This window comes from Nanorana parkeri, unplaced genomic scaffold (assembly GCF_000935625.1).
Source record: "Nanorana parkeri isolate BGI_ZX_2015 unplaced genomic scaffold, ASM93562v1 scaffold456, whole genome shotgun sequence".
NCBI lineage: Eukaryota > Metazoa > Chordata > Amphibia > Anura > Dicroglossidae > Nanorana > Nanorana parkeri.
In genome coordinates, this window is record NW_017306724.1 from 638,087 (window position 1) to 651,904 (window position 13,818).

At 42.6% G+C, this 13,818-nt stretch overlaps 1 protein-coding gene across 1 annotated transcript in view; it reads left to right on the forward strand.

Annotated features, from left to right (window-relative positions):
* The window catches only part of DYSF (dysferlin), a 171,685-nt gene that overhangs the window by 96,440 nt on the left and 61,427 nt on the right, over nt 1–13,818 (forward strand). Inside the window, exons 23-28 of the mRNA XM_018560469.1 lie at nt 412–567; nt 2,131–2,262; nt 3,604–3,770; nt 6,516–6,630; nt 8,542–8,647; nt 9,477–9,619. Of these exons, the coding sequence (XP_018415971.1) occupies nt 412–567; nt 2,131–2,262; nt 3,604–3,770; nt 6,516–6,630; nt 8,542–8,647; nt 9,477–9,619 (819 nt within the window). The remainder of the gene's footprint in view (nt 1–411; nt 568–2,130; nt 2,263–3,603; nt 3,771–6,515; nt 6,631–8,541; nt 8,648–9,476; nt 9,620–13,818) is intronic.

Consider the following 13,818-nt stretch of genomic DNA (forward strand, 5'->3'; position numbering starts at 1 on the left):
CAGTATCTTTGGAGGAGTATTGTGGTTGCCCTACAAGAGGAAGTATGTACTGTAGAGCACACATCTGCTCTCATTTCCATAAGACAGTGGGAAGGTATTCTGTAGTTCAGAAGTACTAAACTGAGCAGGGTTGGCAAGACTGAGATAAGATAGGAGCCCACAGGATCAAGAAGTGCATTAATCAGCAAGGTCTTGGCTGAAGGTACTGTGGCCTGGGCACCGCATGTCTTGACATTTCCTAACTTTTCCCTCCTCAGCTAGCACCTTGTAATGTTGCATTTTGCTTTTCTGTGCAGATAATATAGAATGTTAACGATGCCTATCTATCTTGTCGGTTTTACACCACTTTCCAATTTTCATGTGTGTGTTGGATGTATGCACTAATACTTGTTATGAATTCCCATTTCACAGCCGCAGAACAGCCTGCCAGATATCCTGATCTGGATGTTACAAGGAGACAAGCGCGTGGCTTACTACCGAATGCCAGCCCACCAAGTCCTTTACTCCAGGAAGGGTGCCAAGTGCTGCGGCAAGAACTGCGGGAAACTCCAGACCATCTTTCTCAAAGTAAGCTTCTTCCCCTTGAGGAGCGCTGACCTCAGACAGTGTTCGTTTATATTTTTTCTCAGATTTATGTTCATATACAACTGATAGATATTCTGGCTGGGATCAGCACAGCAAAGGAGCCGTAGCCTTCCAGGATACCAGCCAAATGACTATCCTGCTAGGCAAATAGTATATTTAGAGTGAAAAAAGCAATTTTTTATGTTATAAAAAAAAAAAATGAAAGTGTACCTGTACTAATGCTCTAAGTAGAAAACTGATAGCAGGAGTTTGTGGCAGACACATAGTGGAGCTGTGACTATCCACCCATCTTACCTTCTATATCTTCTGTAAGGCTGCCGGTTATAGTAAAGATCCAATATTGGGATCTGGAGGAGGGAAGCTGCTTAGATGCCGGAGGTAGAGGGTTTTTGGGTCGCCTAGGATGCTGTAAATGTAACTAGATATGTGCAGGTACTGTCTATAAAGGAAATAAATAGTCCTTTTATATTTTACTTATATATATATTTGCGGTTGTACACTGCCCATACACTTTGCGATTATCGGCCGAAAACGTGATTGCATACGATTATCGTACGATAATCGTAAGGTGTATGGGCACCTTTAATGGTGATCACATGATTCAGAACCCTGCTAATTGGTTATTGATTGCTGGTTTGAAACATGTGGTTGTCATTGACAGATTTATCTCTGAACTAGCAGGAAAAAGAAGAGGGCAGGAGCGCAACAGTCTGGTGCCAAGTGTGTGGATGGGGAGTGATTAGTAAATGAGGATGTGTATATAATACACAGTCCAATCAGTATAGGAGCAGCACATTGGCCACAATTTGCTACACCACCCTGGGAGTCCGCCAATCAATCAGTCTCATCTGAACTGATCTCTGAACTAACATTGCACACAGGTGGACACTGCTAGTGTAAGGCAGTTCTCTCAGCAATAGGAACTATGCCTGAGAATATTAATCAATTTCAGAGATAGGCAACCTCGGCACTCTAGCTGTGGTAAAACTACAAATTTAATCATTCTTTTGCTATTGGGTCATGTCTGTGTCTGTCAGAGTCTTGCAATGCCTCATGGGACTTGTAGTTCCACAGCAGCTGAAGTCCCGAGGTTTCCTACCCATGATCTACTGTATGTAATTACAATCATTGGGTGGTTAAACATTTTTTTCTTTGTATGATCTTTAATTACACAGGGGCATCCATATTAGCTCATTACATATGCAGATTCTGCTTCCTGCTTACTAGTGATGAACAGTGATTCTGCTTTATTGTTCTTTGCTCTCAATGGATGACTAATTGGAAACAGTACGCTTTCTTTATGGCTAATTGATCCTTTCTCATCAGTCATTAAGGAGTGATGCTGATTGTATGGAGGGAGGAAGGATTAATATTCTAGAGGAAGTTCAAGTATACAGTACATAGAAAATGCAATCATATCATTGAATTATTGTGTACAAATATGAATGCTATGCCAAGAACTGGTTTTAATTAAACAAATAAACATTAGCAGGAGTAGTTTGAAGCAATTAGATGACTTTCTTACTCTTGTGTTTTATTTTTTAGTACCCACAGGAGGGTAATAAAGGGGCCAAGATGCCAGCGCAGGTCCGGGTTCAGCTGTGGTTTGGACTGGCGGTGGATCAGAAGGAATTTAACCAGTACAATCAGGGCAAGCTCTCAGTCTTTGCCGAAACGGTAAGTTTGAGTTGTTCGTATTAGATAGACTAGACTAGACTAGATGTCAGCACCAGCAAGAGAGCTTGCGGAGGTTGCATTGTTGTAGCAGATGTGAGTATAGTTCTGATGTCACACGGTGACACATCACAAGTGGAAGAATAACACGGGAGAGCCTTTCAATTACCTCTGTGGAATCGCTCCCCGGTGGCTCCAAATGCTTCTGAATGTCGCTGACTAACGACGGGCCATTGAGGGAGCAATTGTATAAAGACCGGCACTGGCAATTTTTCACCAAGATTGGCCATTAGCCACACAATTTAGCAAAGAAAAATGAGAAGTCTTCATGGAAAGTTTTCCTTTACGAATTTAGGATTTCAATTAATTCAGGTGTATGGGGTCAGTTATGGACAAATTAAGACATTGACAAATGAATGTAGAATTCAGAAGCCAGTTTGTCCAGACTCAAGCCAGAGGGAAATTTTAATTCACTAGAGATAGTACACTAATTGGTTGTAATAAAAAGGGTCCAACAAAGATTAGACTTTGGCTACATTTGTTTATACATTGCCTGCCTGGCTCTTGGGGTTTGGCTAGCCCTCTCTAGTAATGTCAGATGGAGCAGACTCCATAGGCCAAAGCTGAACAAAATTGGCTACAGATAACAATAATTGACATGTCCCTCTTTTCTAGCTCTTTGTATATTTCCTATAGGTCATATAGGTCCTATTCATCCCCACACAGCTACCTCCTCATGTGCCCCTCCCTTTTAAATTGTAAGCCCTCAGGGGCAGGGCCCTCCTTACCATCTTGTCTTGAATTGTATTGTGATTGTAATGTTTTCCTTACATTGTAAAGCGCTGCGCAAATTGTTGGCGCTATATACTGTAAATCATATATAATAATAATAATATAGGTGCCTTTATATAACAGCACCTTTATAACAGTAGGATAGCTTTGGGGCCAGAGTTGGATCCACAAGACAACCAAGGCAGCGGCCTAGGGTCCGTTGGATGTTCAGGGGGCCCAGCTGCCTTCATGCTTTTGCAGTAAATGAAGCGGACTGCATAGTAAGTGAAGTTTATGCACCTTCCTGTCTCATCACAAGAGAGGATGCACTGGAAAAAAGTTGGTGTCTGATGGGCCTATGTCAGTGCAGACAATATAAAGGAGGCTCCTCAGTGACTTTTTCAGTCTGTATCAATATGCATTGGCGGGATGGGGTGCCAAAGCTGCTACCTTTTTATAGGGTCCCATTTTACCTTAAGATGTCTCTTTTGTTACAAAGCATTGAAATGTGGAATTTTCTATTGGTGCTTATCGAGCAGCTTGTGTACACTTGTGTCTTTTTGTCTATCGTAGTACGAAAACCAGAACAAACTGGCATTGGTGGGCAACTGGGGGACCACAACCCTTACCTGCCCCAAGTTCACTGACGTGACTGGGAAGATAAAACTACCAAAGGATAGCTTCAAGGCCTCAAGCGGCTGGAACTGGGCCGGCGATTGGTTCATCAGCCCGGAAAAAACGTGAGTTTACCAGAGGGAAACCATCATGTGCTTTATGTTTTCCTGCTCATTTGAGCTTTTCCTGGGTGCCCACTAGCATTTTAAATCCTCGATAACAAACCCAGTAAGCATGTTATGGAAGGACGTGGTGGGCCATTGCACATCATTCATCGTCTCAGCTGTGTACTCCCAGGAAAAGTTACAGAACTGATATTTCTTATGACATAATCCCCATCCCTGTCTTCCAACTGCAATCAGCTGATGAATTTCTTTTTTCTGTCATATATCATTGGTGATATTTATTTCATGTAGCTTACTGCTTAAGACTTTTTGTCCACCTTGACCTCAAGAAATCCTGTTTTCTTTTGTTCTGAAGAATCAGAGATATCATAACCACAGTGATGTAACTTGTACACGTTTGATATACATTCTTTTGGGTGCCAGGATTTATTGTTGTTTTAGCTACTAGTTTTATAGATACGAGTGCAAATTGCACCTAAATCTCCTAAACCTAACCTTGTAGGGTTGTCATAGGAATAGGGGAGGGGCTTAATGGGAGAGAAATAAAGAGCAAAGTACAGAAAGCAGGATTTAGCATGTTTTTAATCACTTACACTGTTGCCTTCCTAACAAAAAAAGCCATTTGGGGAAATTTATGAAAACTGGAGCAGACAAAATGTGGAGCAGCTGTACGTGGCAACCAATCAGCTTCTCTCTTCAGTTTGTTCCGTTAAGATTTGAAAATGAAAGAAGCAGATTGGTTGCCATGCACAGCTGCTCCACATTTTGTCTGCTCCAGTTTTGATAAATTCCCTTCCTTGTGTTCTCAGGTTCCAGCGCCAACTTTCTCCAACCCCACTGCAGCCTCACCCCCAGCTGGTGAACTGTTTTGTCACTGACGATACCGTATTTATTTTATGTAGCTTACTGCATGGAATTTTCTCTGACCACTTTGGCCTTAATACATTTTGTTTTCTTTTGAACAAGGAAAACAGATTTTTAAACTACAGCAATGAAACATCTACATGTTTGATTTATCTGTTTTAGTGTGCCAGTATTCTACCTTTGGCTACTTCATGTACTAGTTTCAGAGACTGAGAGCATGCGTATTGATGCTCCTTCAGTAGGGAAGAACATCAGTCCATATCACACCTAATGCGACTACAATTAACCTCCTAGAGCTATCATAGGAATATAGGAGGAGGCTAAAGTCCATTTTCACCTTTGCAGTGTAATGTAGAGGTGAAGTGATGATGTATATGTGTGCACATTTCCATGACCCACATAGCAGGCTTTCTTCATTTGCTCCACAGGAAACTCAGTCTGACACTGGGGTTGGATTGTAAAGCAGAATGTAAACAGCTGCCCCCTCCCTGTAATTCTGTGTAATATGATCAGCAAACACCAGCTCTGCCTTTGTACAAAATACACTGTCTGGGGAAGGGGGTTTGCCACTATGAATGTGTGGGGTTGGGGAGCTTAGTTGTAATATACACAGTTTTCTTGCAAAACTCAGAGGCAGCCATTTCCATGAAGAGATGAAGAGGAAAGCTAACAAAAACGTAAGGTTTTTGTTAGCTTTCCTGCATATGCCTGCTTCATATACTTTGCTGGCATATGTTTTTTCCCCCACAAAGGTGGAAATGGGCTTTAATGCTGCAGAGAGAGAGAGCACAAAGTACTGGAAGTGGGGCTTAACATCCCTTTTCTTTCATATTAATGATATTATGAAATGATTATGAAATTAAGAGAAATAAAACGGTACATGGAAAACTTTGTACAAAGTAAAAGAATGAATGCACATTAAAAAAACACCGTAGAATTATACTTGCTCAGGAAGTTCTAGTGAGTGGTCCGAACATATCAAAACCACAGGAGACATATGTATATAACAAGACTAGGACCTTAGGTGTCGTGGACTGCCTGAGTTATATGCTCAATAGGTCCCTATAGTCATTACATCATAGATAAGCTTGAGGAAAAAAAGAAAAAGGAGGTAAAACTAAGAAAGGCTTTGAAGAATAGAAGAGGGTAGGTGAGAGATGATTAAAGTAGAAAAGAGTTGCGGGGGGTAGGCCAGAATAAATGTAATTAAATTGTCAGCGCAATATAATCAACTTAGGATGAAGACGTCATCAGCACACCAGCACGACAGAAACTCATGTCAGTGCAAATCCATTTATTGATAGATGTCACTCAGAATATCAAGCGCTTTCGGGGCCGCACAGGGTCCCCTTCATCAGGCTCAATGTCTAATCAGAGCCTAAGAACAGAGGCAAAATTTACACTGGATCACTGCACAGTAAACAAGTAAACAAAGCTCACCAAGATTCGAGTATCAAGTATTCAGGACTAGACATGGCTCTTGTATTTAGACAATATTTGCTTATCCCAGAGTTCAGCTTAAGTGGTTAAAATTAAAATTGTTAACATATTCCTAATTTTTTTCCTATGCTCCTCAACTCCATCTAGTGGCCATATCGCAGTATTTCCCAAATGTAACATTCGGCCTGAAAAGAAAATATACTAAACACATTCGGTGTTGCTTCTATTTGCACAGAACGAACATTCACGGCGATTCTCGGGGTGAACGGCTCTGCGAATTGTATAAAAAACAGATTCCTATTTCTGCTCTTGGGTCTTCTGTCATGATGAGCCTTGACAACACACCCACATTTTTCTTTTTGATCCTTGCTCATGCATACATTGCATGTGTCTTGCACAATCATTGGCTCCCAGATGGTGACATCTTTGCTCTTTCCATAGGTTGTTGTATGACATAGACGCTGGTCACATAAGCTTTGTGGAGGAGGTGTTTGAGAATCAGGCCCGGCTGCCCGGAGGACAGTGGATGCAGATGACCGAGGCCTACTCCGATGTGGTATAGCACAACTTCTTACTGTGTGAATGAGTGAGAATTAATGGTTACACCACTCAATGACAACTGGCAGAATGGGGTGGAAGCAGGGAACTTTAAAGTCTCACAAGTGGCTGGTGGGGAATTAACTAAAATTAATTCAAAAATTAAATAAAATTATGATTTAAAATTAAAGTAAACTAAAACAACATTTTAAATAATTAAAAAATGAATTAATTAAAATCAGTTTTGAGTGAACTATTATAATTTACATCATGACTTGGCTCCTGTTATCTAAAGCCAAAACTTATTTGACTAAACTCATCGGAAACCATGTAATGCTTTGCGATCGCTGAATTCAAACCTGTACGTCCAGCAGCAGTGGCGTAACAACCGGGAGGGCAGCAGGGGCGCGGGCGAAAAGTGAAGGGGGGGGGCGCCGGCCGAAAATGGCACTTTCGGCTAAATGCCGAAAGTGACATTTTCCTGCCGTTTTGAAGCGTGGGTATGACCAGCTTTACATTTTACAGCGTAACTCTCAATACGAGCCATTCCAGACAGGGCATAATGGGGGCATGTAAATGGGACTGCTAACACAGTGTCCCACTGTTCCCCATACAGAGACAAAAGCATGCAATCTGACCACCTTATCACAGGTCTGTAGCCATGACTAGCATGGTCAGGATGACACAGAAAGAAGGGCAATGTGGAAGACACTGGCAGGATCAACAGCTATTTAGTCTTAGAATTTTGCAAACAATAAAAATGTTTAGAGGGACTGAGGAAGGGATTTGAATAGATTTATATTTTAGGTTTCCATAAAGTTTACCTTCACTTCCTGTCCCTGACAAAAAAGGAAGTGAGAGAACATCTCTCCAAAGTGATGTCACCTGTGACAATTGTCTAAACATTGACAATTGTCTAAGACTAATAATAATAATAATTGAAGAAGAAGAATTGAATAATAATAATATTAGAATAATAACAACTGACATAGACAACTATCTCTCCAAAGTGAGGGAAATCCCTTCTTACACCATTGACAATTGTCTAAGACTAATAATAATAATAACTGAAATAGACAGGTGTCTCCATTGGATGATTTGCCCTTATTTTTTCTTCTAGTAACAAAATGTTGGATTTCCCTTTTTAGTTCCAGTAACAGTGGTCATCAGGTCAAAAAATAAGAGTGAATATCCCCATCAAAGACACAGCAATAAAAACCTGTAATGGAATCTAACCCCTTACTACGTCATCCAAAATAGGAGAAAGTCTTGGCTTTTAGAAAACCATAACTGGTTAAAGATTGAACTGGAATGTGACCTTAATTATTACATTACAGTGTTCCTTTGGACCAATTATAATTGTTATATTATTTTTTTTTATAAAAGTGAGCAACATATGGAAATGAACAGTAGATCAAAGTACAAGCAGTAGAAATGTTATGCAAATCTTGACTTTTTCTATAGTTTGGCCCCACCTCCTGAGGTTCCCTTTTGGTCCCTTAGGCCTTGAGATGGGAGGCCTTGCTGAGAGACTCAGGAAGTGGGTAGAGGTGGAGACAAGCATGACTTTAATAGGTGCGGTCAGATGTGCCCTTGTAGGGCTCGAGTCACATTAATGGTGTTCCCACCAGCAGGTATATTCACCTTTCCTTCACTTGATGCTTCAATTAGCCAACGGAAGCCAAAAGTATTCCCTTGCTACCACCTGACGCTGCTGCTGCTTGCTGATTGGCTGCTCAGACAACCATCACTGTCACATGGGGGCAAAGTGAGCAAGATCTCAACTCTGTGTAAGTCGTAGCTGCCATTGCTGAGGTCCACTGGAATGTGCTAATCACCTTGCTGTCACAGACCTAGAACAGGCATGGAGATCAGAAACCTCAGTCATACAATTGACTTTTCACTATTATTACTCTCATGTGTCTTTCAGAATGGGGAAAAAGTTCTCCCGAAAGATGAGATTGAATGCCCTCCAGGGTGGAACTGGGAGGATGACGAATGGTCTACAGATATTAATCGGGCTGTGGATGAACAAGGTAAGGATGCAGGTTTAGGTTTTGTATTAGTCCTAGCCAGGTAGATATCAGTCATATAACGCAGCCCAATGCTGTGCCTGACCACTCAGCAGATTTTATAGACGTTTGTGAAGCATTAGATCCAATGTAGAAGTGGACTTGTACTATAAAGGAAGCTGTGTATGGAGTACAAACAGACAGAAATACCTTTCCATGCATTTTCTTGCCGCTGGATCATGAGATCAAACGCCGATTCCCTAGTCACATGGCCTGAGTTGAATGGGTATGGGGTAGGGATCAGTTTCTGACATATCTGTTGGCGATTCTATTGGTGTTCCTAGGTCTGCATACCTACTGTGCCCATTGTCAGGGGCTCCCACCACCCCTGCTGAGTTTTGAGTATTTTATATTATGGTGTATCTAACAGGAGGAGCCGGAAGACACAAACATGGGTGGGACTACCCAAAGCTCCCATGAAACAGACTGGGGACATCAGGCTCCCCTATACATAAAATATCACAGTTTGGTAGACTGGCCCTAAAAGCCATTTATTAACACATTTATGAACACAACTCCATCCAACAGATTATGATGGCTCTCTGGGGCAGCCTTTCTCAACCAGGGTGCCGTGCCACCCTGGGGTACCTTATGGCTATCTCAGGGGTGCCTTGAAAAGAAGAGGTCTGATGTGAAGGGGAGACTCACACTTCTTTTTGTGTTTTTGTGTGGAGTTCCCCTTAAAATCCATTACATTTTAGACTGGGTTGTCTCGAGAAATGCTGCTCTAGGGTAATGCTTGCTGGACTCATGTAAAAGAAATGATGTATTACTCTCCCTCTTCCAATTGCAGGCTGGGAATACGGCATAGGTATACCACCAGGCAGCAAACCTAAATCCTGGGTGCCCACCGAGAAGATGTATAACACGAACCGCAGGAGGCGCTGGGTCAGACTACGCAGGAGAGATCCTAAGCAGATCGAGATCCTAAAGAAGGTGAATGGGCCATCTCTTGTCAAAGATGAACAGCATGACAAGATTAAAAACAACCTTCTAGCCTGTCATGAATGTGTGAGAAAATCATTAACATTTCTATAAAGCCAAAACATTTTTTCTTTATTGGTGGTTAGGGGACACAGGATTGGCTGGACTCAACTTTTATTAGAACAACCTGCCAAGATTAATATTTCAGTACTTGATGGACTCTGTTGGACGGAGTCATCTGTTGGCTTCATACATGTCTTGGGGTCTCCAGCGGTGACCTCTCCCCACCACGGTCCCTGACTCTGTCAGGGGCAGGTCAAAGGTCCACACACCTTTAAAGTCTCACTCCTACAGCTACAAGTGGTTGCAAGGTTTTTTCACACTTCCATTGGCAATCTCTATAATACAAAATAGATAACTCAACAGGGAGATTTAATCATGTGTGAAGATCCTTAACCAGTTGACATCCGCGGTGTCAAACCCCCTTGCCATCCAGGCCATTTTTCAGTATTCAGCGCTGCGGTACTTTGACTGACATTTATTCCGTCATGCAACGCTGTACTGAAATGAATTTTATACAATTTTTTGGGGACAGATAGAGCTTTCTTTTGGTGGTATTTAATCACCACTGGGGTTTTTATTTTTTCTATATTAAGGAAAAATTACCGAAATAAAAAAAAAACCTATTTCCCCTATATTAAATGATAAAACATTTATCATTACCCAATTTTTTGTTAAAATATAAAAGACGGGGTTACGTCGGGTAAAAAGACACCAAACATGTCAAGCCTTAAAATTGCGTGCGCGCGCGAAACCTCAAAAAACGATAATACCCAAAATTGGCCATAGGCGACGCTTTAAAAGCTTTTACCGCTCATCGGTTTAGTGTTATCAGTGATTGATGGCCCTAGAATGATTGCTCTCACATCGACGTTCGCGGCGATATGTAAACCCCCTATATAATAGCAAAGGCACACTGACAGGTCCTCTTTATGGAGACATTAGGGGTCTCTAGGACCCCTAATGTCACCTGTGGACCCCAAAATAAGCTGATGAAGCACAGATCTGCTTCATCCGCTTCTTTTCTCTGGCTATAGCAGCCAGATGACTGACAGGTGAATGCGGAAGTGATGTATTACACATCACTTCTGCATTCACAGCCCGGAGGGAGGTCAGCAAGGAGCTGATCTCCCTTCCTCTTCCTCCTGACGCCCTCCCGACCCGATCCCGGGCCGCAGAGGGGGCAGCGGATCCCGGGATTGAAGGTGAGGGGTCAGGAGGGGGGGCAAAAAACGAGCACATATAGACGATCGGCAGGCTATAGAGCTGCTGATCGCCTATATGTGAAACACCCGGTAACGGGTGTTTGCATTGGTCGGGTCTTTTCTGCCCGTGTGCGCCCGTTAGGGGGCGCACGCAAGCAGAAAAAAAATGCCGTCTGGAGACGGCAACCCGCCAATGCTGCAGTGCTGTCCGTCCGTTTTTTTACAACAGGCGGATGACAACTAGTTAAAGTTGTATTAAACACTGAAACTTTTTTCAATAATAAATCCAGATCAAACACATTGCCCTGAAAAGTATTTCTTATTTTTGCCCAAACACTTATGGTCATCAGGTTTTCAAACAGCTCCAACTCTCTCTGCTTGGCGTCCTAAACTTCCTGTTCAGCACAGTGTCCTGTAGCTCTCCATTTCCACCAGCCTGGAGAAGGGAGGAGTGGGGAGCAGGGGAGCAGAGTAGCTAGCCTTGGTGTGCCTGTGTGTTTGTGCACACACAAGGGTGGCTCCATAGGACCCTGCAAGGGAAAGAAGCCACCTTAAACAAGATATTAGGGCCAGTGCTCATGGAACCAGCTGATTCTGCAGGAAACTGAAACTTTTGTATATCAAGGGGTAGCATCCGTTGTGCTATACGTATGTTTAAAAGTAAATCTCAGCAATGGCAGGTTATGAATTTTCTCAGTACACAGCAGGGACGTGCGGTCGGGGGAGGCAGGCGAGGCAGAGCCTCACCTAGTATTATGCAGGAAAAAGCTGTCAGCTTCAAGTCTGAAGCTGACAGCTTTTTCTCCATTCAGGTCGGCTTGTAACAGGTTACACAGCAGGGAAAGCATCCCCGCTGTGTAACCTGTCATGGACGGAGCGCTGCCTGTTAATTTGACAGGTAGTTAGGTTACACAGCAGCAGGCTTCCCCACTGCTTGTGTAACCTAACTTGGTGAGGCAAGAGCTGTCACAGCCTCTAATCTGTGTTAGAGGTGTGAGCTCTGTGGATGGCTTGGGCCAAGGGTAAAGCATCATTGGTCCAAGCTGTCCAATCAAAAAAAGAAAAAAACCCACTGAGGGCATCGATCTCGATGCCTCAGCAGTGACGAGCAAGTGAGGGACAGGGAGCCTCCTCCCTTTCTCCTCCCCACATAGCTTAGTTACCGAGCTGGGGCGGAGCTTCGGTTGGACGGGCGGGGCTTCGGCAGGACGGGGGTGGAGCTTTGGCAGGCTGGGGGATGCCTCACCCAGCCCAGAAGGCACGGAACGTCACTCGTACACAGTTAACCCTTGGTGCCTGCAAAATGTAGATAAACGTTTCCTTGCACAATACCCAGTGAGGAGGGAATGGTAGTCTAGGTTCGATTCTGCTGTGCCCACACTGTCACTGACAGCTGCCTGGGCAGATTAGTGACTGGGAACCAATCAACGGGGTACTCGATCATGTCACTAGTGTGTTGAATGCTTGAATGTTCTCCCTGTGCTTGCGTGGGTTTCCTACCACACAAAGACATGTTTGAGGGTTAATTGGCTCCTGTCTGAGATAGGGACCTTAGATTGTAAGCTCCTTGAGAGCAGGGACTGATGTGAATGTGCACTATGTAAGGGTGCCCACACACCTTACGATAATCGTATGATAATCGCGGGAAATCCGCGATCGTACGATTATCGTAAGGTGTGTGGAAGGCGTGCGATCTCTACTACTGTAAGGTCGCATGACTTTTAACTTACGAACATGTTTCAAAACCCGCCGCGCATCGTATGATGTTCGGAGGGTCTGTAGCATGTTCGTAAGATAAAAGCCGGACGGGCTGGTGTGCGCAAGCGCACACTGCCCGTTCGGCATTGCGGTCATCGGAAGCACGCCCCTCAGGGGGCGCGGCTTGCGATCATCGCAAGTACGATCTGCCTGTCCAAGATAGGCAGATCGTACGTTTTTTAAATTACCTTACAACCATGGCAAGACAAAAGTCTTGGCAAGACAAAAGTCTTGCCATGGTTGTAAGGTGTGTGCCCAGCATTAAGCCCTGTGTAAACTGTCAGCGTTATATAAATACCAGTAATAAATAAATGTGATCACCGTGTCAGCTATGATGTGACGATCACAGGGCTTTGTATGTAAACTCATAACAGCTGACGGAGTATCTCCTTTTGCGTGCATTCACTGAACAAATAGAAAGAAGTGTTATTTACTTTTTTCAGTCCAGTCTACAACAAACACCTGAGGAGGGTATTTATGGATTCTTTCGCTGCTGCTGCCGGTCACATTTTAGGTCTGAAGATTACTGCATCTGAAAGCAGATACCCTGGAGAATAAAAGGGTGGCAGTTGCAATTTTTTGTGTTGCATGATATAAGCGCAACTGTTTATCAAACCGAAAATGCACTTCTGTAAATTTTAGAGCACATCAACAAAATAAATTGCCCATTTTTTTGCTGAAATATAAAAGATGAGCTTGTGTCGAGTAAGATAGGGGGACGTGGTTCCTTTTTGATTGGTTGATTGGCTGCCAGAGTTATGTATTTATATCTGCACTTAAATTGTTCATTTTCTGTTTGCTTGAAGAAGGGACCACTGGGTTGCGAAACGTCGCTTTGAAATGTGACACTACTACAGTCAGTAAAGAGATTGACTTGATATTTATCTGGAGCGTGATTGACTTTCCAAACTATTTATTTATTTATTTATTTTAAATCAGATTTTTTTTATTATGAAATATTTTCCATTATTAAACATATCACGAGAAAAAAAAACATACATAACTTTTCAAACTCCAAATAAAATACAAAACAACCCAAATAAACGCAAAAACAAAAAATACCATCCACCTTATATTTATTCCATACAACAATCTATCTATCTATCTATCTATCTATCTATCTATCTATCTATCTATCTATCTATCTATCTATCTATCTATCTATCTATCCTTCATATATATATACAT